Here is a 23,691-nt window from a genome sequence, read left to right on the forward strand (position 1 = left end):
TTTTTCCTCTTTTTCATCAGGAGCTCCCATATTTGGAAAAGTAGCAAGTGTGTGTGCAAAACATGCAAATACCCTTAAAATGCTGTCCTGGCTGTCTGCTTGACGTACTTGGTCCCAAAAGACAGCATTCCTGCTTCTGGATCAGCTGCTTTCATGCACCTATACTTCTTTATAACCGATCTCACCTTGTGCCTGAGCAGCAACGTTTTCTGCCAGTTCTAAAGCAGTTTCTGTTGTCTTGGTGCAGGGGATGCCATCGCTATTACAGCTGCTTAATATCCTTCCTACCTGTGCCATCAGTGTGTGTCAGCTGTCAGTTATTAACTTGAGTAGCTCAACTGTGGCTAAGAATAACTCACACAGTTACTAAGAGTCAAGAAAAAATAAAAAACACAACTCTATAAAAAGCAGAAGATAATAAGTCTTTTTAGTCATTATTTCCTTTCCCCTTTAATGTGTAAATGAAAGATTCATAAGTGCCATAGTTTTCATTTGGGAAGGGCTGAGAGGGGGTGAGCTTAAATTAGAAGGTTCAACATCAACAGCAAAGAACTGCCTGGCAAAATCAGGTTTAGGTTTGCATATAGAGGAAAAAATAGCTTGTTCTTCCTTTTTGATCATGGAGTACTTTATCCCTTACATGTTTCCATAGCATAGAATAATTATTTTTACAATGAAGTTAGACATGATGTATGTTTAGAATGCCCAAATGTGTTGGAAAGAAGTATCTTAATTAAACAAGCCTGCTGCAAGGTTTAGTAGCATATCGTTAGGTTCTATTTTTCTGCACTGTTGTTTCTGAGGAAAACTATCTTTGGTACCTTGTATTATGCAAGAATATAATAATGAATTATGGTGAAGATTTACATTTATTTGTATGTTGCACAACAAATCATCAAAATTACTTCATATATAAATTTACGAGGGATTTTTTTTATTTTAAGAGGAAACCACCATTTTTTCAGTTTACTGGCTTCTGTTTCAGAATTGATTTTCTTTCCCCCGTTAATAGCCTGTTTGTAGCAACTGAAGAAGAGGTTTAATGTAAATCAAGAAGCCTGTCTACCCTTGTAATAAAATTTACTGTGTAGGTTTTATTTCATCTTTCTTTGTTTTGGAGTTCACTTTGAATATTTTAGCATTCGTGAGTGACGTATACTGTTGTAAAAGCTCCAGAAAGTAAAAACCTGTCAAGAACTGCCATCAGAATTTACAACAGTGGCACAACCCTCATTACAAAGTCAACAAATTAAGATGAGAGCTTTTTGTATTTTAAGTTGTTACCAAATTTTTCAGAACTTGTGATTCTGTAATCTTTGTTTGGAAAATGTGTATGTATCTACATTTGGCTGTGTATGTATGTTACGTCCTCCCATCAGTGTCTGCATACCTAAATCTAATTTCTGTGATTTATGGTTAACAATTCCATTTCTAAGTTCATTAATGATTTTCATGGAGGTTGCTGAGTAGCTGCTTATAGCTGTGTGTGAAGACACTATAATTCTTGAAACACTAAACAGGTATTCATGATGAAGTGGATGCATTAGCTTTCAAAATGACTTTGATGTTTTCTTACAGTAAATATAAGATTCTTCTTAAAATGCGGTTTTAAAGTAGTATACCGAGAACAAACACCTAGGAAATCCTCCAGACGACCATTTAGATATGGCTCTGCAAGGAGCATGAAATTCCTTTGGAGAACAGGACAAGAAGTCATCTTTTATGCAGAAAAGGGTGGATAAGAGTTTAGATGACTGAGGTATAGTCTAAAATATGTATACGTAGCTTCATTTTTCTATAAGGATGATGATATTGATCACTGTGTAGCATCAGGATTAATAATACCAACAAACATCTTTATGAACATTCTCAACAGAGTTGGATGTAAAAAGGCAAGAAGCTTAATGTGCTCAGATTAGGGACCACATGATATTCATCCTACAATCTGAAGGAAGCGATGTGAAATTGCAGAGCCAGAAGTAAGAGTGTAGAACCACAAGACTAGATAAAAGTTCTTTATCTGAATGTAGGAAAGAAGTTATTTGGGTGACAACAGGTTTAGTAGTATGTAGTGCTTTGGAAGATTTTGAAGGAAGATAACGTTATTGTAAATTTTTGTAATATTCTGTCAGGTTTTATATATTGTCGGTCTATAAAGTCCTAGACAGTCTCACAGTGGAAAAAGCAGAAAAAAAAGCTAATCTGCTTTTGTGTTAGATCCTTGTAGGTTTATGTAAGCTTCTGACATGTTTGAGTGCAACTGATACTAATGCTTTATAGGCAAACAAAATTTGGGATTGACAATAAGGCAGAAAGAGTATTTATAGGATGCTGTCAATGCCAGTGGAAACTCTCATTTAGGGCCCCTATTTAAAGCCATTTAAAAGATTTTTTAAAAAAGTTTTTCTATTGTTGTCTCCCACCAAAATATTTCCCTGGAATATGTGCTTATCAGACCAATAAAATGGAGAAGAGAACAAATAATTATGGATTCCACTATGAGGAGCTATTATTGTTTTAGTTGTGTCGTAAAAGATGCAGAACCAGGGTAAAAGGATGTGAATATAAAGAAACAGTTTTCGGTGGCAGATCGTATGGCTGCTCATGGTACATTTGCACTTCAGTATTCTGTCATCTAAATACCTTTCTGGGCATGACAGACTAGAAACATTTACTTTTTTTATAGAAAAAATGTCTGGAAATTCAGATTTTTATCTCATGTAGGATTGCTTCTTATATCTGATTAAAATATACGAAAAGATATTTTCATTCTTTCTTAATTCAAATTAAATAGAGTATTTACTCTAGACTTATGGTTAAAAAAAACTGACTCCATTAAGAGAAGAAATTAAAAATGATATTAAAATTGTAGTCAAGTGGGCCAGTGGTGTGGAGAGAGAGGTATGTCTCTTGCGATTTCCTTTCACTACTAGATTCTAAAACTAAACTTCATTTTGTTTTTAAACACATTAGAGACCATTACTAAAATTTCTGTGTCATAGTTGCATTATTACAGGTATATTTTAAAAGTGTAATTATTGCATTAAATAAAGTAGACAAAAATTACTAACCAAATGGGCAATGTTATGGTAATTATGATTACCTTTTTTTTTTTTTTTCCTTTCCTGAGGTAATCAGAAACAGTACCACAAACCTACTGGTTCTTGCCTTTGAAAATTGTGCCTCTATAATATCTATAATTTATTTCCCTGTAGTTGCAAGGCCAAGTGCATGGAGAATAAATCACAAGACTGTGTAACATTCTCCAAAAATGTAACGTACCCAAATTCCAATATGGCTTTTTCCAAAATGCTTTCCACTAATCCTGAGAATGTTTTGACGTATTACTAAAATGAGGAGTTGTTTCCTGATGATTATACCTTTATTTCTTTAATAAATAATGATAGAGCTGCTAATTCTATTTTCTTAAAATACAACAGAACGAGTTTGCTAACCATATTGTGCCAACTTCTAGACCACTCCAATAAACGTAAATGTTAACTTCCTTACTTTCCCTGATACATTTCTTTTTCCAATCACCTTAGAACAGGTTCAGTATGACTCACCAGAATAACTGTAAATATTTAACATAGTTGATATAACTGTTACTTCTCAGAAAGCAGAAGCACTGTTAATAGTTTAGCTGATGATTTAGGGGAAGCAAAACACCTACTTAAGAGATAATTAGTCCTCAATGATGCATAGTTTTAATTGGTGTATAATTTAAATTTCTGAGATAAGAGCTCCTCTAACTGATGTGCCAATTGTATAGGGTTTTCTTTTCCAGACAAACCAAGGAACCCTCTACTGGTAGCTGTTTAACACAATAGAGATGTATAGATATTCTATTTGCTAATAAAAATTGTCTCCCTATGACTTTTAACAAGTAGATATTGAGATTTTTTTTTTGTAATTTCCATTTCCCTTATCATGCTTAATTAAGTAAATTATAGTTAGAACATTTAAAATGAAATAGAAAATACTGCTTAAAGAAGGATAGCTTTTATTTGTTCAAAACTTTTGATTAGCTACAGGAAAAGAAATCATTTGTTCTTCTTGAGATTTTGGGAGGGATCAAACATATCACAGGGTATAGAAACTTTTTTTTTTAAATATATGTAATACAGAAAAGAAAAACCCTTAAAGATTAAGATTCCACATGAAGAAAATATCCATGCTTTTTTGAACTGCAGAAGCCTATAAAGGTCATACACAATGGCTCCCATGCAGTCAGAGTAATTTTAAAGTAAATGTTTGGCTCACAGGGAGTCAGAATGGAAATAGGAAGATGGTAGGGAATAGATATTTTCATCCTACTTATCATGACTGTCATTTCTAGAAACCTTAGTTTCTCTCTCTAACCAGGGTTTCGTAGATAAATGTGAACAACATGCAGGATTTCTGTATCTTATATTTCTGTTTAAATTTGGATTTGTGCCAAACAGGACCAAATTGCATTTTGTCAATATTTCTTAATAACATTTCAGTGGCCATAATCAACTTAGAAATTCCAGTGTAAGAAGTTTGTGAAGTGGGCTTCTTTGGAACCCCACATCTGCTGAGTAGTGACGACAATCTTGTGAGTCTCACCAATATGGTTGTGTCCCTGACACTGTCAGGTATGTTGGGTTTTCTAGTTACAGTAGCTTCTGGGTTTCCTGAGGTTGCAGGAATTTTTGCTGGTCAGACCACTCTGAACTCAGCTGCAAGATACCTCAACCTACTGAATCCCCTGTCCTAAAACACAAGCCAAGTCAACGTAAAAATTCAATGTAAATCTACATCATAGGACTGTTCCTCAGAAGCAGCACATGGTCACTTGTCCCATGACTTGAAGGCTCCAAATCTGACCTCTTGAGTGCTGAACCAACAAAGTTTCTCACGGCTAACTGTCTCTGAGCCAGTGATTTGAGAAACAGTACTTTCCAGCTGTAGCTAAACTTGACAGCAATGACTGGAAAGAGCTCTGGGCTTTTGTTTAGGATTTAAGAGCTTAATTCCTCTGCTGGCTATGGCCAACTAACTAGAAATTGTAGGCATGCTTACAGATGTGTTTGCAGAGCTGACTAATCCCCAGCTTTCCACAAGCAGTGTGAAGCTTCAAAAGTTAGGGCATTTTTTCTGGAGGAACGTTCTCAGGAGTGAGTTAAAGCACCATCAGCATCCTTTGCAAGAGGAAGATTCTGCCTTAGGTTAATCAGATATTTATGCTTAAGAACATTTCTTTTGGTAAATCAGCATTTTTGATGGAATTCTAATGTGTAGGAGTTATTGTAGCCACACATGCAAGGAGTTAATCTTTGCATATGCTACTAAAAGAAAATCTGGGAATTTTCTCATATTGATATGTGGGACCTCTTAGGTATTTTGTTGTTGTTGTTGCTGAAGTACTTCATGTTGACCTCTGCCATTTTAAAATCTGTTTATTTATTTTGTACCAATATGGTCAATATATGAATTCCTATTACGAAATAACAAAAGTAAAATATTAGTTAGTGAGACTCCAGGATTTTCAGATGAGAACCATTCTACATTTCCTTGTGGATCAACTAATGCTCATTCCTAAAGAACAAGCAAAGATTACCACAAAGTTCAGCAGAATCTATCTTCTGGACAGTCTGTGATATTGGGGAGGGGCTGTGCTCTTTCTCAGGTTATAGTATGAATGCTTATTCCTTTAGACTCAGCAAGACAATGTTAGGTCTGGGATTCTGTTTGCTTTCAGTATGAAATGTTGATTAGTTTTCATTTTAAAATGTTTTAAGGATTTTAAGTTGTTTTAATGGTGTCATTTTTATAATATCTCTTGAATTATTTGTTGTCAAGAAGCTATATTTTGAAGAAATAAACAAACAAAAATGCTTGATTTGTATTAGTCAAACATATTCTGTGCTGTCAGGAGGTAGTATGAACAACTGTTAGGCACAGCTAGCCAGGTAATTGTTTTAAACAAGAGGGTGGAGAGCTTTCAGGTCATCTGTTTTTTTAAAATCTGGCTATAAGTACATTAGTTACTTGTCATTACTTTTCCATGTAAGCATTTGATTTCATTGCTACCTTGGTGTTGTATCTCATAGATGATAAATCCAGAAGGGGCTGCTATGATCCTATAATCTGAAATGAGACATAAACCAAAGCATAGGCTTTCACAAATTAATTGCTGTTTGAATTAGACCATATATTTCAAAAAATGAATCAGTCTTGGCTTCAGTATTTCTAGAAATCGGATGTGCGCTAGACTCCTACTAAATAGTTCTGACTTAATTATTGCACTGTTTAAAAATATATTCTTCACTGAAAGTGTAGCTTTCCATGTGCTAGTCTTGACATATTGTTTTATTCTAGAGAGAAGAGCTTGTGCTGTTGTAAATACTTACAGCGTGCTCCATCACTTTTTCTTCAGTCTTTCTCCAGTCTTACTGTCATTCTTCCGGTTTTTCTCTGAACCCTCCAGTATCCCTTGGGAATTACGGATGCCAGATCTGGATATGCTTTTTCAAGAATGATTGCCTGTTTCAGATACAGAAGTAATGATCTACTTGAGGGGGCTCAAAAAAGATGCTTTTTAACAGCTCCCTCATGGGGCACACCATGCTTCTAGAGGAAGCAAAGCAACCTTAGCACTTCATTCCTGCTCTGTCTTCTTGTGATTCCAGCCCAGCCTTTTTCTGACATTTTCTTTTATACAGGCAGGATTGCCATAGTCCTTTTGTCACAGCTTTAGGAATTTAATTGTCTACCATAACCCCATATGTTTTTCAGTGTCACCAAGTCCAGAATAGTGTCATTGAGATCTTCATTTTTTATTCCACATTTATAGGGTCAAAGGCAGATTTTATTGCTTTTACCTTCCACTCATCCTCTTTTCCAATTGTCTTTGCTCTTCCTTCAACACGCCATATAGAAATTTATTAATAATGAAGTTCTTTTCATTCCAGTTACTGACAAAAGCTTTAAGCAACACTAGGAAAAGAAGATGTAAGAATTTCACAGTGCCTTGCATTAGAAACACATTGGTACATATGTGAATCTCTATTTGCAATTACATTTCACATTAGTTAGTTGAATACATGTCATGTTGAAGTTGTATTATTCATTTCTTAAAGTGGTGATTTTGTCAGAAGGATTACTACAAACTTTGGATGTATAAACAGGAAAAATATCCAGGAGTTGTTTTTGTATTGCTATGTATGTTGTTTGGAATGAGTGAGGAAGTGGTCTGTGTAGGTTTTGGAAAGTTGTGGTAACCTGTGGAAATGGGTGAACTGCTCATTACAGAACACTTGCTTTAAACACGTATGTTCTTTAAGTTAAAAAAAAAAAATAATAATTTTTAGACCAGTATGTTCTACAAATTTTACTACGTTATTCCTACACCGTTATTACTTATCCTACTTGCACCTTATAGTTCCTCAAGCGTTTCATTCTGTTACCCGTTGGTGACCATACTTTACACAAAACTGGGGGAAAGTGAATCTTCTGACATTTCTTCTGACTGACTTTCCTTCCTTTTTTTTTTTTCATTTCATGATGTTCTCATTTTACTTTCTTAGCTTTTCCTTTTCTTATTATTCGTTACTGTGACAAGAAAAATACACAAGACTGGCATTGTTACAGATTGCAGTCTTGTTAAAATTGCCATATTAACTAGAAGTCCAGGTAGTGAAAAACCATTCAAGCTGTCAGATATTCTCAAATGAGTGAAATAAAAGCTGTTTGTATGTATATAGAATCATGATTACTCCTTTGTCTTCTAATACCATCTTTTTGCAAGCATTGAATTGTTTTCATTTAAGGTAATTTTTATCTTTTTTTTATTCCCAGTGGTAGTGTCTGAAAAATTCTCTGCTGTGTACATACTTTTACAGAAATGTCTGATTTCACTGATAACATTTTTGTATTAATTACCTCTAACTGAAGTGTTTCACATTAGGCTTCTTCATCAGATTAATAGAGATATAGCACAGAATTTACTTGCTGTGGGTACAAAATTTCTGAGCCTGAGAAACAAAACACTTTATGTTGGAAGAACCTCTGAAGGCTTCTGGTCCAACTACCTGCTCAAAGCAGGACCAGTTTCAAAATGAGATCAGAGTGCTCATATCCTTGGCTACTGACATGTTTTTTCTTAAAATTTAGCATTTCTTATGTTGCAGTTTGTCCATTGCATCTAATCTTCTTTCTGTGCACCTCTGAGAAGAGCCTGTCTCTACAACCCGCTCATCAGACAGCAATAAGATCCCTTCTTTGCTCTCTGCTTAAGACATTCAAAGTTAATGACTTATTAGTATGTGGTAAACCGTGAGTTCAATGAATTTACAAAATACATTAAGATCAATCTCAGGAATTCAGTGCATTCTCCTTCAAAGCCCCTCTAAACCCCAAGAATTTAAAAGTAATGAAAATGGCTAAAAATATTGAGATTATTATTTTAAATAAATTTTGTAGAATATAAGGGCAAAATAGGCTATATTTAGGCTATAGCAGGTATTTATCCACCTGTTTGGTCATTTGAGTTCCATATTTGCAGCTGTGTTCCTGAAGTGGGGGGAAAAAAAATGTTTAGGTGGCATCTGGGTAGTCCTCTCCTAAGACAGAAGGAGATGTAGCTTTTGCAGACACTAATTCTTATCACCGTCAAAACAAAATGTGTGAACAGTAGTTTTTGAGAGAAATGTAGTGTTAAATTTTATCCCATCAGATCTTAATCTTTCCCTTTTGGAGTTGTTGTGCCAATAAGTGTCTGCTTTCAAGACTCTAAGTTGCTTATTATGCCTGCAGGGTTGAATTAGTATGTAATGCTAGAAAGTGATGTGATCAGATGTTTCTCTCCAAAGAAGGCCACAGAAATATGTACCTTTTACCATGGAGGGGACTTGATATTACTTCTAGTTGCAAGCCACATCCAGTGTACGGAGCATAATATATGAAGTGCCTTTTCAGTTTAATCTTTTCAACTGGTATCTTGCATGTGTAGCATAATCATTGTCCCTATTAAACTTTTTTTTTTCTTCTCCTTAATTATGATTATTTAAGTATATGTTCCTGTATTGAAAATTTAACAGTGCTGGTATGTACACAGTACAGATTGAAAAGAGCAAAGATGAAGTACATTTCTTCTGTGGCAGCAAGGATAAAAAACTGGAAATAGTGTAAAGCAGCATTTAAACTGAAATAAAATGAAAACTGAAATAAAAGGATGGAAAAATTTTACATTACAATATAGAGTCTCTGTTGTTACTGTTGCACTTGGCAGAGTTGGTGAGGAGTTGTCCAGGGAGGAAGTGTTAGCAGAGTGTATTAAAATGGTTTAAAAGGAAGTTTTCAGTCCACTTTCTTATTGGGAGCGTGTTCTTGCAGTACTCCTTAGCATGAGTGTGATGTAACTGTATCACTGCATCCATGCCAAAGAGAAGGCATTCAGTGGGATTCTTTAAAGTGCTTATGTCACCTCTTCAGTGGGAATATAACAAAAGATGTGTTTTCTGCCCTGAGTAACAGCACTCGTGCTTAAGTCACATTTGTATCAGTAAGAACAAATTTTTCCTTAGCTTTCTCTTTAGGCATTAGAAAGGGGGAAAAGTTATTTAATTCGCATCATACCTGTATTAACTACTGTAAGCTGATAATACTTTTTCTTGTAGAGTGATTACACTGATTTTTACTAAACTAATAATACTTAATTTGTATTCTGTGGGCATTAAGCATGGAACTTGATTTGTTTTGAAAATCCTTTTCAAAGCTGTGTTCATCTGTGGTAAGGCTGGCAGTGGTAAAAAATCAATTGCAGCTGTATTATTTGCAAAGTAATCAATTCACTTTTCTATTTAACTAGAAGAGACATCCTGAAGAGCTGGAAAAATTACACTAATCTGATGTGCTTTGGTCTTGTCTTTGTTTCATTGTAAAGACAGATACTCATCTCTTTTCATCCTCTTCCTTTAAATTTTATTTAGAGTTTGTATAAATAAGGGCTACTTGAACTCATGAATATAAATAATCTTTTTTTTTTTGATTATTTTTACAGTTCTTTTTCTTATTTGGTCCTATTTTGGCTCTTCTTATTAACTGGACATGTTTATATGGTATGGGGGAAGGGGATAAAACCAGGCACGCTGGTGATGAGCTAAGAGAAGATGTGCTAGAATCAGAGGGGCTGTGTGCTAGTGAGGCCCTTCGGTCGGCTACACAAGGTGCTGCGTGTAGGGAGGCGCATTTGAAGTGCTTCTACACAAATGCACACAGTATGAGGAATAAAATGGGTGAGCTAGGTGAGGGGGAACAGGCTCTCCAGTGAAGTAGTCACTGCATCAAGCCTGTCTGAATTTAAGAAGCGATTGGACTGTGCACTTAGTCACATGGTCTAAACTTTTGGGTAGACCTGTGCAGTGCCAGGAGTTGGACTTGATGATCCTTATGGGTCCCTTCCAATTCGGGATATTCTATGATTCTATGTTCATCTTCTGTGTTAATTATTGTGACCTGATTTTGCAAATTATGTATTTAAAGTAAGTGTATACAGGCTGTAAGCAGTTACTTTTCAGCGTTTGGTTTTCATGCATACGAATCATTATTCTATCCAAAGTTTGATTCCATTATTAGTCTTTTTTTTTTTTTTAATATCTTTATTTGTTTGCTAACTTCTGATGTGTATCGTGATTTATAAAAAGTGAAGGGCTACAAGTTTTAAGTGCTGGGCTCCAAGTCTTGCAAATATACATGGTACATCAAGGTACTATTAGTGGTCTTCTGACATCTTAGTAACATGGGCTTAGGGCTGGCAGGAATCTTTTCCATCATCACGGTCATGTTGCCTGATACAGGCAAACAAGTTTTCATAAATTCATCCATTTGTTTTCAAACATTTTTTTTTCTTTTTACTATTTGAACTTAGTGTATTTTCATAAAGCTCCTTTATTTCCAACACAAATGTACCCATTCAGTTTATACATATTTGTTATTGTGCACCCATTTTCTATGGCTTCAGTAGTTCTTCATTCTTCCTGGTTTTTATGACCTTTAGAGTATTTATACACAACAGTCATATTCCCTACTAGCCTTTGATTTGCCTGGCTAAGCAAGCTTTATTTTTTTGCCTTTTATAAGATTCATTTTCTGTTCCCCCCCAGCCAACCTAATGGTTCTTCACCTTGAGTTTGAATCAATCTTTAAATAGAGTGACAGTGTGGTATAGTTATTAGTCTGTCAAGACATTGTTTTGCAGTTAGAAGATTAAATTGCACTGCACAGTACCAGTGCAATCTTTACAATTTCTGTTACTCCATTAAGATGCCAAGTTCTTTGTTAGTGGTTGGTTTTTTTTTATTATTATTATTTTTGTGCTAGGTGGTGGAAGAACTTGAGAAAGTTTCTTTGGTGATTATGGCTGTTGTAGTAGCCAAATGTAAAAAGGGACTTTCAATTTTTAAAAAGATAAATAATTTGACATGGAACTGATCTTATTTAAAGTGACACTTTTGACTGATATTCTAGTATGATAGAATTTAATCTGTTTAGACAATCATTGAAAATCAGTGTGTGTAACTGCAATATGTAGAGTTTCTATGATACTAGTACCTATGTGAATTTACTCCTGAATTTACAGATGCTTAATCCGATTATTAAATACAGTTTGATCTATGAGATGATTTCAAATAGTTTGTCATTCACAGTGATTCTACATGATTCTATGATATTAAACCATTGGTTTTTGTTCACATCCGCTTACACACTCTCTCCATTAGCATGAATACTACATTACTGGGGCTGTACTCAATATTGATGAATTGCTTTATGTCTGAATTTTCATTTTTGGGGAATACCCTACTGCTTGAGCTCTTTCTTGTAATTTTGAATACTGATTTTCATGACATTTAATTGTTAACTTTGCTTAGCCTCAGTAAGTACGGTGAAATCAAGCAAATTATGGAGGAAGGATTTTTATTTTGGTATTTTCGATTTAGATTGACAAATATACAAGATACAGTAATGATAATTAACTTTACTGACAATATGATAGCAGGTGTGCTAAGTTTAACTGTGTTTTCCATCAGAAGAAACTTGTTGGTAAATGGTATATCAATGCAATAGCCTTCTGGAGTTGTAGAGAAATAAATTATTTTTTTATTAATGATATATAATATTAGTAATTTTAAAGGCTTTTAAAACTTACAATATACATAAAGCAAGTTGTTATTTAAATGATCGTTACATAATGTTGTACTTCTAAAATTCTATTGCTAAACTGACACTTCTTGAGCTAATATTGTTCAAAAAACTACTCATGATACAAATGGAACAAAATGAAGATGCATACAAAGACATAAACCTAATGTTTTAAGGGATACGTATAAACAGTACTTTTGCTGTACTCAGCTCTTTCTGATTTCAACCGTAGAGTTTAGAAGATAGTAAAAATTGCAAAGAGCTCTGAGAAAAATGACTTGAAAAACTGAAATGATTTCATTTGTTAATCTTGTGAAGGAAAGATTTAAGGGGTGATAGTGCAGTTAGGCAGCTAGAGATGTCTGACTGAAGAGGAGTGAAGGAGATGGAGAAAGAAGGCTAGAAGAAGAAATAGGACTAAATATCACTAAGAGATGTTTGCTAGACATGCTAGAAGACATGGTGGCACAATTGTTTTTTTGAAATCTGTGTAATTAGTTTTAAAAAAGAACTCACACAACCATCTATCCAGATAGGTTTGATTCTTTAAGGAAGCAGATATGTACCATCTGCTGTACTTGCTGTGCTTTCAGGATGTTTTCTGAGATAACATTTTCGTTTCTTTTTTTTCTTGTTTTTAGTATTCCAAGGTAGTTTTTTTGTTTTTTTGTTTGTTTTGTTTTTATTTTTCCTTTTTGATGTGAATATTATAACAACAAAAGTGAAATGACTCCATTGGTGTCACCTAAATAAAAGAATGAAACCATCAGGAGGTACCCTACTAGTTGTTCTTAGGAACTGTGGAGTGAAAGCAGTGATGTGGAGGAAAAGTGTTTATAATTGTCTCTGAAGTTAAGGACCACTAATTCACAATTTAAAAAAAAAAAAAAAAAAGAACTTTGACATATCTAAGCAGTTATTACTAGAAAACAGTTGCTGGGCTTTAAAAAAGAAGGATTGATTTCATCCATTTTTCAGCTTTGCAAGTTTTTATGAATGTGTAATGAAATCGGTCCGTTACCAATTGACCATTACCTTCTTTCACTGCCAGTTCATTGACACTTAGAGCCCTTCGCTCACAAGGAGTGATAATACAATTGGTCTAGTGCATACTCTTTAATTGAGTTGACTATTTTGCCCTGCTGCTCAGGGGATGGATAAACTGCTATATTGCTTATAGCCTTCTGTTCTGAATTTTATTTTTATTTTTTGAATATGTTTTGGTTTAGGAATAGAAAAAAAAAAAGTATGCAAAAAATAGCATTCAGAAATGGTTAAAGACTTTTTTTTTTTGATTAATGATATAATTACAGTCTTAGTTCTGTGAAATATTTTAAGAATTAATCAGTGTTTTCTCTTATTTCTGTTTCTGGCTTCATCATGTAGGTAAAATAAATTTTCGTATCCAAGGTGCTACTACTGGTAGACTGTAACTGAGTGTTATGAGCTTTCAACAACGTTTTTTTTAACCTGAAAAAATTGTTAAAGAGATTTTTTTTCTTGACCTCATAAGGTGAATTATTAATATTGTTTTGTAAGGGGTAGTTGACCTACAGACACAGGTGAACACCTTTTTTTTACTAAGCAGGTTAACTGAAGTTTCTAAAGTGATTCTTTAATCAAGTACATCATAGAATCATCGAGTGGTTTGGGTTGGAAAGGATCTTTAAAGATTATCCAGTCTAGCCCCACTGCCTCTCAAGAAAGTCTGCAGTTCTCACTAGTACATAAAGAAAAGCACATCATTATGCCATAGCTGGGAAGTTTCTGAGCATGACTGTCAGACAATTTAAATGTGTCATTTGGTTCATAATTGACATCAATCATGATTGTAATTAATTTAGGAATTGCACTAAAAATGTCTTTTTATACCTTCCATCCAAAACTGTGTAGAACATTCACATGACCTTTAGAAGATTTCCTGGAACAGTGTCCATTTTATTTTTTAACAGTTGTACTGCCCTTGTGCTTTTATAAGGCACCAAACATTCTGGAGAGTTAGCTGCCAAATATCCCACTGCGGCAAGAGATAATTTTTGATTAACTCCTGACCACAGATAACTGTGTCCATCAGGATATATGGAAACTTAGTTAAACTGTTTCTTTTCAGTAAAGGTTCCAGAAGTCTGAGAAGATGCTCAGCAAGTGCTTAGTAATCAGATAAGCGTAACTTTTATTTACCCTTCTACCCATGAAATAAAATAAATCATACTCGAAAAGTTACAGAATTGCTACTAGGATATTAGGACATGACTCTATTAAGTTAATGTAGTTTTCATTACTCATGTAAAAGGTGAATTTGCCATTTATTTTTATAAGCTACATTGGTTCCTCGGAGTTCTTTTTTCTCATTTTTGTTCATGTAATACTGAAGCTTAGCTCTTGGTCACTGTGGGAAAATCAGATAAATGTTCTATATGGTTTTACTTCAGTTCTGTGTGTTTTATTAGTTAAGGGCACACTTTGAGCTAAACAGTATAAAAGATTCAGAGGATTATAGTAAGATTATAGTAAATAATAATAGAGAAGAGCTCTAGCTGTGATTGAGGAGCTGCTAGTTAATGAGTTATTTCCCGTGAGCCAAAGCATTCCTTAGATCTTCATCATGCTTGTGTGTATGCCGAATTATTCTGTTCCAGAAGATGCACTAGAGGTGTTTCTTATGTCTTTCTCATGAAGGTGATCATCTCTTATTTAAAAAGACCGACCCTGATTTCATTTTTCAAGTGAGTAAAGGAGAAGACTAAATCAATCTATCAAATATTACTCAGTCAAACAGTGTATGATACATTTTTAATTATCTCCCTGGTTTTAAGAGTTCAGCCTGAAGGAGTTCAATCACCAAGTACGATGAGGAGTGTTGTGATTTCAAAAAACTATTGACATATATTAGAAATAAATCTCATTTAAACTATTAAACTGTATAAAGATGGAATTGTGTTTGAGGTTAATAAAACTGCAGCTTCAAAGAAAATGCATCATGAGCTATAAAGAGCCTTTCAAAATGTGCCTTTCAAACAAAGCTTCCTTGTCTCCTTTGTTTTTCATGTATGTGGCAGTTTTGCTGCCTGACAGTGCAAATGGTTGCTGTGTTTCATCCTTCTTTCTCCTAAGACAGATAATTTGAAACTCCTATAAAATACACTATGAAGTACCTTCACTGGACACTTTCAAAACTCTTTGAGATCAAGAACATATAATGTTATGAACATATAATGTTAAGAACATTATAATGTTATGATATGATTATGGGTGGGTAGCAACAGCTTAATTAAGTGTAATTTAGAATTTTAAGTCTAGTTAGAGCTGTTCCTTTATTTTTGTTTTATATATTTCACCTGTAAAGGCACTTTTTCCAATGAGTTCCATCCTGCAAAGTGGAAAGACTGATCTATTGGTACCTCATAGTAGCCAAAAAAAAAAAAAAAGTTTAACCCCTTCTAATTCTTTGTTAAATTCAGATTTCTGTTATAATATGGTCCCAGATTTCTGTGCACGTTATTTCCCTCAGTGAAACATTCCATTATTCAGAAACAGAAAGAACAAAAGAGTTGTTTTTTTTTGTTGTTGTTGTTCATCATTATTTAGTCCTCCAAAGTGAAGGTCTCTAATCTTGTGGGAGAATAAAAGTTGGTAGATGTTTAGTTTAAAAATACGCTTTTTAGATTTTGTTTTCCTTTGAATCATCTGTTGTCTCTACAAACACAATATTTATAATCGGTCAGGTTTTAGCTTCATTATACTGCTTGTATGTATCTATTACATATCCACTTTTTCTAATCTTACATGTTAAACTCTTCTGAAGAAATCAAGTAGTGTTTGCGTGCACGCTAGCATTTTTTTTCCTTTTCTTCGGTGCGTGTGGTCTGAACCCTAACATCACATCTGTCTTTATCATTTTCATGCTGACAGATAAGCCTTTTCCTGTTCCCACTGTATCAATAGTCTCACCTGCTTTCTATCCATTTTCTTTAAAATATTCACCTTTCACAAAAGCTACGGGGAATAAACATGGACCTTTAGTAGTATTGTAGGATTAATAAGAATAATTGTAGTGTAGTGCCAGTCCTGAATCAAAACCTCATTCTGCTGAGCTGCATAAACAGAGAACAAAAGGAAATTACTCATTACCTCATTCTCAGATTTCTTCCATGCCAGCAATTGAAAATGGTTTTCACCAGCTGCTGTCCTGGGTGAAGGCTGTGTCACATCAGCAGTGTCACTGTTCATGGTTGTAGCAGTACATCACTATCAATAGCTGCTTGGCAGTCTCTTCTCTTTGGGCTTCTGTTGAAATGTCATTGGATTCCTTTGGTTTTTCAGTTTCTTCCCCTTAACTTTTGAATAGGTATTTTAATCATCATCTTTAAGTTTGTATAGAAGCACTTTTATTTATGAAGCATGCAATGCAAACCTTTTAATACAGCTTTAGAAACATTTTTGTATGTATTAAGCTCTTTTGTTGTTGTTGTTGGAAAATTTAGCTCTAGAATTAGTCAGTGGTCTTTTGTTAGTGTAGGGTAGTTTTTTCATGTCTCTAAGGTACCTTCTTTTCAACACCCTATTATTAACTCAGTATTCATGTGTCAATGAAAACAAATTCTTCCCGTGGTTGGGGCTGTGTTGAATAGCCTGATTATTGCATGTGGATTGTTCACAAATTGCTTTATGTATGAACTCCTTAGTTTTGCTTTGTGATCAGCTAAGCAAGATATATTATCTTTTATGAAGGAGTCAGTGTAGTTAATAGAAAAAATGGTATAAGGAATTATTGGTCCTTTTATTCTCTCAGGAAAAAAAGATAGGAAGTATTTGTTCAGTTAGGAAAAACTAAGCTGTATGAATTATGAACTTTCTAGGACATTTTGAGACACTTGCAGAAGCTTTTATTCTGACCTTGTCTGAGACATCACTGCCAGAAAAATTAGGTTCATGTGACATTAAAACTTACTTTCAGGTTTAAAGCTATTTTTCCTCATTTTTACGCTCACAGCCATAACAATTTGCTGCAAAGTAGCATTGGTTTTCCACATTAGGAATTTACTGATCCTTCTTTCACAGAAACAGATTGTATTTAGTCACAAAATAGATTTTAACTACAAGCCTGAAACTGATTTTTCACAAGTACTGCATCAGTATTCATATAAACTTGTTGAACAGTATTCACTCAATTTTATTTAATACCTTTCCCTTGTCTGGTCTGTTGTACTCAAAGTAATGTATGTCAGCAGGGAAATAGGTGATTGACATAAGAAGAAACTAAATTGAGAAGAGAAACTGAAAGGGAGATACAGATATGTAAGGCTGAATGTGGCCTGGTGGGTACATTTTCCTGATGCCACTTGCTTTTCTTTATATGTATGTAAAATATATAAAATGTGTTTCTTGTCGTAATTCTTTTTTTTTTTCTGAACCAACATTTCCGTAAACATGTCAGAGTAATTTCAAAGCCAGAACTGTATATTGATACAATCCTACCAATCCTGAGATTGAATTAAAATCTGTTTAGGCTGTTAATTATGGTACACTTAGTAAAAAACATAATTTGAGGAAAATTTTAGTTTCCTTTGTTGCTTTATTGTGAGCAGAGCTATGTAAATAATAATTCAGAGTAATCAGTGGATTTTTTTCTGATTTGTAACAAACTTTTATGTTATGTGAAAATGGGCTAGGTTTAGCTTTTCATAGCTTAGTTTTTACTGTCATTCACCTGCCCTGAAGACCACTAAATGTAATATGGGGAGAAAAAAACTAACGATTTCGCACATATCAGTATTGCTCTTCGAAGTGTCTTTTCATTGTGCTTTCATGTGGTAGTATTAGAAGATCTCAAAAGCAAAAGATCACAGAACTCTTTAAGGTCACTGTAAATAACTCCCTGAAGATCTCAAAGTTCAAGCACTGTCCAGAGAGAGGGTTTGTATCACAGATCTGGCAGGAACAACAGGCTCTTTCACTGTCCATGGATTACCAGGAAGCCCCTCTGGCAAGCAGCAAGCCTGGGGAGCCTGTCTGATCATGAGGCTCCCAAAGGGGTTGTTTTAGTGACAAGCATCTGAGAAGTTCTCTCCTAAAAATCTTTGTTGTCTAACTCTGAATAGTCTCAGCTAAGTGTTTCCTGTCCATTTTCTTCAAACCATCTTGAGAAAGTTGACCAGTCAGCAACAAAAATCAGTCACAAATAAAAACTTAAATTCTGAATAAACTAGAAGTTGCATCTTGTAAATAACCAATAGAAAGCTGTCATTAATAAAAATTAGCAAAATGGTTATACACCATGATGTTAAAATTATGTATATTCAGTGAGATTACAGTTGCTGTGGCTGGCATCTAAGACGCACATCGTGTTGTGTTGGTGTATTCGAGCAGATTAAATATGAAAACTCTGGGTTGTGCATCTTAATGATTGTAAAATAATCTTATAAAAATTTTCTCATTCAGAAGTCAGTGGGGAGTAAACTAAGAAGTAGACAGTGAAAGTGTTTTTAGTATATATTGCAACCCTGTGTATGCAAAATTTGTGATGAGATTTGGCAAAGGACTGTGATCCAGAAGGTCATTTTGATTTCCTAACATGATCAAAGGTCTCTAAAATCTTAGTTTTCCATTTTATTTGCTGCTGAAGGTAAGAGTTGTGAGATTCTTTTTTTTTTTTTTTCATTATTTCTTTGCATTCTAAGAAGCAGAAAGGAATGTAAGTTGTTTGGGCCTTATATGATAAGGCCTTCAGACTATAAAGGTAGAAAACATCATTGTAATAGCCATGCACGAATAGAGTACTAGTGGATGTTACTGCCAGGGGAACAAGGGAAAATTTTTGCTGTTGATTTCATGGAGCTATGATATTCATCAACAGAAGAATAGTTTTTCCCTCTCCATTTCATTCTTTTATGACTACAATTGATCATTACTAAATGTTCAGTTAACTCTTTAGCCATTTTCTAGCCAAAGGTGGGCTTCTGAAAATTTTTCCATGTTAGCTGATTCTGAATAGTGCTGATTGTCCTATAAGATAAATTTAGAAAAATGTTTTGAAAAAGCTTTTGCAAGCTAATCTTTCAAGAAGGTAGGTTACAAGAATTGGCTTGCAACTTTGGACCACTGATCTATTTTTTTTCCAAAAATTTCCCCTATTTCCTAATCATTTGAATAATTATTTTGTTCCTTTAAAATTTTCTTCTGATGAAAAAGTAAAATTATATTAAGTTATGTATTTTGGTTAAGTTTGAAAGTGTATTTTATGGCCACATTATTAAAATCTAGATTTCAAACACTAGTAGAATGCATTTTTAAAGAGCTGTAGTTGTAGCTTTAACTTTCACAGGTATAAACCTATGTTAGTGTAGCCTATTATATCAAGGAATGGAGGAAATTTGTAGCTCAGTTTCCTTGCAAATCTTTTTCAGCATGGTAGAAAAATATGATGCTGAATTAATTGGCATGGATTTCAGGTTTAATTTTAGTCATGTTTGTATGGTTTCTGATACCTTTCAATTCAGTCTTTGAAAGATCAAAAAATGAACAGATCTACCGTAGCTTAAGCAGCAGTAACTTAAGAAACTTAAGTACTTTATGTTCTTATGCAATAGACTGCTAATCAACATTTATATATCAGAGCTAAAATTGAATTAAATTAGATTGAAACTAAATTACTAGGTCTTCAGTAAATTGGATTTGGTAATTTACTATTAAGTCAATCTGCAACTGATGTCATAATTTAGATTTGCTTCTTATGTGAGAATGATGCCAAGAATTATTCTTCCCTTTGCAGTTTCAGTTTGTGGGCATGATGAGGAATGTGCTTTTGCTAATGATCCTGCTTGAAGTGCAAAGCTAATAACTGACCAGATGTTAATAATGAATATGTTAAGGTATTTCAGCTGGTCTTTTCTAGAAATTACAAGACAAAGTTGGGACTCATTGACTCTCAGGAATGATCAGAGTAAGAGATGTGTTGTAGCTTGTTTACGTGAAACAGACAAGATTCAAATTGTAGGAGAAATGTTGCGGATGTCGTATTTAGCTGTATTTATAACTGCTGGTTTTATATGCATTAAAGACAGGCTTTTGAGTTTTAAGTTTTTTTTTTTAGCTTCACCTGTTTACATTTTATCACCCTAATTCCCTAATTTCTGACAGTTGGCTTACTTGCAGAAGGTGTTAGAAATTATTTTAATAATCAGGATTTGAGGATGCAGTCTATATCATATCAATGAAATATTTCAAGTTTTTGGACGCTTAGGAAGGGGTGGTTAGATATGATTTCTCACTCAGATATACACCAGGAGACTTTTATTACGTATAAGCATGGTTTACATAAATGCACTCCATTTATGAAATCTCTTACGTATTTAGGGAAATTTCATAATGTGTCATATTACTGTGAGTTGTTTTTTCCAGCTGGAACAACAGACTTGGGCATGAAGCCACACAGTTGGGCAAAATAATGGCATCATTTTATAGCTTGATAATGACACCATTAGCACAAGGTATTATCATATCACCTTTTTATGGATACTTATATTTCAAACCAAGCTCTATTATATGACATGTAAGTGCAGCATTTAAACAGACTTCAAAAAATAAAAGTGTAATTTCTCTTGCAACAAGTTAAATATTGTAACACTTCTGTAGCTGTTATATTTATTCTGTATAAAACGGTGGACTTCTCCGTTAGACATTTAATTGAAATATATATAACCCAAAAACATTGTACTGAGGTGTGAGATGTTTCTTGACCCACCCAGTATGGCTTTTACTCTCAAGCAGAGGATGAAAGGTCTTATCTTGGCCAGTCTGACGCAGTTTCAGATTCTGCCAATCTGTTAAAGCTGTGGATGCTCTGGAGATTATGCATACCTCAGCTTCAAAGAGTCAGTTTCTGACTGTTCTGGAACTCATGTTTTTAACTCTAGCCTAAGTTTCTAAGTGTTCTGCTTACCAACTGCATCCTCATTTTTTGACTCAGGCTTTGCCTCTGATAGTACATCTGGAATTGCAATTCCAATGTTCTGGAAGACCTACTCCCCTAGACAATAAGCTTTTTAATGGCAAGTAAATCCCCAGAAGTAAATGTCTCTGAGAGAGTTTCTATTCTTTGGTACACCAGTCTTGACTATGGATGAACTACAAGTATTGAGGTCTGTAGGTGAATAAACACTCGTATCACTGACCCTAAACACCTGGCTTACTCAGTGCTAGAAAATTTTTAATAAGCTCTTTTAGCATCATAGCTTCTCCTTCCTTTGTACAGAATCAGGTCTGATGGCTCTCATCTTCTGCAGCTGCCAGCTGATATACTTTCCATAGCATTTCACTCTCATCATCTTCAAGTCACCACCACTCCCTACATCTTTGTTTGTTTTTCTTTCTCTTATCAGGGGATTCAGAACTTATTTTTTCTCCACTTGAAAGTGTAGAGTAAGTGTATTAGTCCTTATTTTCAGTTGCTTTGAACCATTTCAGTTCAGTTTTTCACATTTTATCCTTGATCCCTACTAAGAATAGAGTTTGTTCCTTCTACTGTACCGAATAAAATGGAATTTGGAGATTTATATAAAGACACACAGATTAACAGTAATTGGTTACCATCCCCAACAGATTATCAGGTTTTACAAATTCAAGATACAATTTATAATACGACATATAATGAAATGTTCATGAATGCTTATGTTAATAGGGTGGTAAAATATTAAGAAATTGGTAATATCACTTATTTCATTAGATTACACATTAGGGTTTTTTTGTTTAGGCTTCTTTTTGTTGGTGTATTTTAGCAGTACATTGTGCCACTTTATTACAAACCTTTTGAATAATATTTAAGATCATTTGGTTATCCATTTGAAATTAGCTTTCCCCAAGAAACAGATCAATTGTTGCTTAAATATTTGTTTTTGAAATTTCCGGGGGGGTGGGGGTGGGGTGGGGGGGTGGAGTTTGGAGTTTCAAATAATCACAGTTACGATAAATTGTGTTGCAAGCATTACAGAAAATGATTAAGATTTTGGTTTGATTTGAGAGCTGTAGCTTTCTTTTCAGATTAGTCAGAATTTTTTTACATTCCAAAAACAACATCTTTAACAGATGTGTCAAATGGAATATTGGTATAATGACTTAGTCAAGGAAACAGATCAAAACATATCAATGTTCAATAAAGGAGGAGTTGACCTGAAATTGCACTTGAGTTCTGGTGTCTTTGATTCTTGTCAGGCTCTTAAATTATAGCACAATAAATATTTGGAGACCTTGACAAGTGACTAAAATTGATAGATAGAATTTTAGTAGATAAGAAGCAAAGGAAAAATAAGGATAAATTCTTTCTTTTGTAAGGAGAAGGCATCAGGAATTTTATGATAGAGATGGTTCACTATTGAGATATGTTCATCATTGGCATTGTGTTTTTGTAATACTATAAAGAAAAAGTTAATAAATTATTGCAAAATAAATGAGCAAAGAACAAAAGTTTAAATCAGAGCAACCATTTTTATTTTATATAATTTTGAATGAAAAGATATGAAAAGATTCAGTGCTAATACTTTAATCTTAATACATACATGTATCACTTAAAAATTAAAGTTTTAAAACTTTACTGCCTAAGGCTTATTATTGTATATTAGATTATTATTTTTTTTTGGAAATTGGAGGTCAATGGATATTTTAAAAATCAGAATACCAGAAAACTGGGTGGTCTTTAAGGTCCCTTCCAACCCAAGCCATTCTATGATTCTATGATATATATCGTATATATATATATATGAGATATATATGTCTATGATATATATATCATATATATATCATATCATGATATGATGGAGAGAGAGAGAAGTGGAAATACAACGCAGTAGAAGAAATCGATCAATGTGGTGGACGGTGATCATTGCACCACAAGTAAATTGCATTGCTTAGAGGTTCTTATTTCTAGTGTTAATTCTTAGCAATAAAACATGGTTCTAGATGATTTGCCTTATAGACAATTCAATATAAAAGCTTTTCAGGAAAACAAAAAGAGACTTTTGTTTTTCAGAAAAAAAAAATTCTAAGTCTGGTGTGAAGATACTTATATTTGTAGTATGCTGATACACCATATACAGATTTCCCTTTGATTTTAATTTAATCATAAATATTCCTTATGGAAAGTAGAATATACATTTGAAGACCCTCAATGGAAAGCGGGATTCTCTCTTCTTTTTTCTGTAGTCATCCTTTCTTATTAATTTATTTGGTCCATTCTCTGTCCTATTTTTTATCCAATCTTTGAACTGACACAAGACAATTTCAAATACCAGTAATGAAGAAACTAAGACTCCTGCTTTTAGGAAAGATGCATTCTAGCTAAGTCAGGTACAGTACAAATGTAAACATGAAGGGATTTTTTTCCCCTTTGCTGTATTAAAATTTTAAGTTTGATTGAATTTAAGAACTCGAAAGCACCAGGGATTAGCTGTGCAGTCAGATGGCTTAAAGTTTCATGGTTGGGAACTGCAAAGCATTTTAACTTCAACCCTTTTTTTGTATTCAAATGTAGTA

The 23,691-nt window shown here is 33.9% G+C and overlaps 1 protein-coding gene across 22 annotated transcripts in view; it reads left to right on the plus strand.

The window, feature by feature from the left end:
• The window catches only part of ATRNL1 (attractin like 1), a 519,713-nt gene that overhangs the window by 238,172 nt on the left and 257,850 nt on the right, over positions 1 to 23,691 (plus strand). Inside the window, exon 25 of one of the 22 annotated variants that reach the window (XM_083844121.1) lies at positions 21 to 22,025. The exons of the other annotated variants lie outside the window; for them this stretch is intronic. Coding sequence (XP_083700247.1) covers positions 21 to 44 — 24 coding nt within the window. The 3' untranslated portion in view covers positions 45 to 22,025. Of the gene's footprint in view, positions 1 to 20; positions 22,026 to 23,691 lie in introns of those variants that run through there. 22 annotated transcript variants of the gene reach the window in all.

This window comes from Anser anser (assembly GCF_964211835.1).
Source record: "Anser anser genome assembly, chromosome: 7".
NCBI lineage: Eukaryota > Metazoa > Chordata > Aves > Anseriformes > Anatidae > Anser > Anser anser.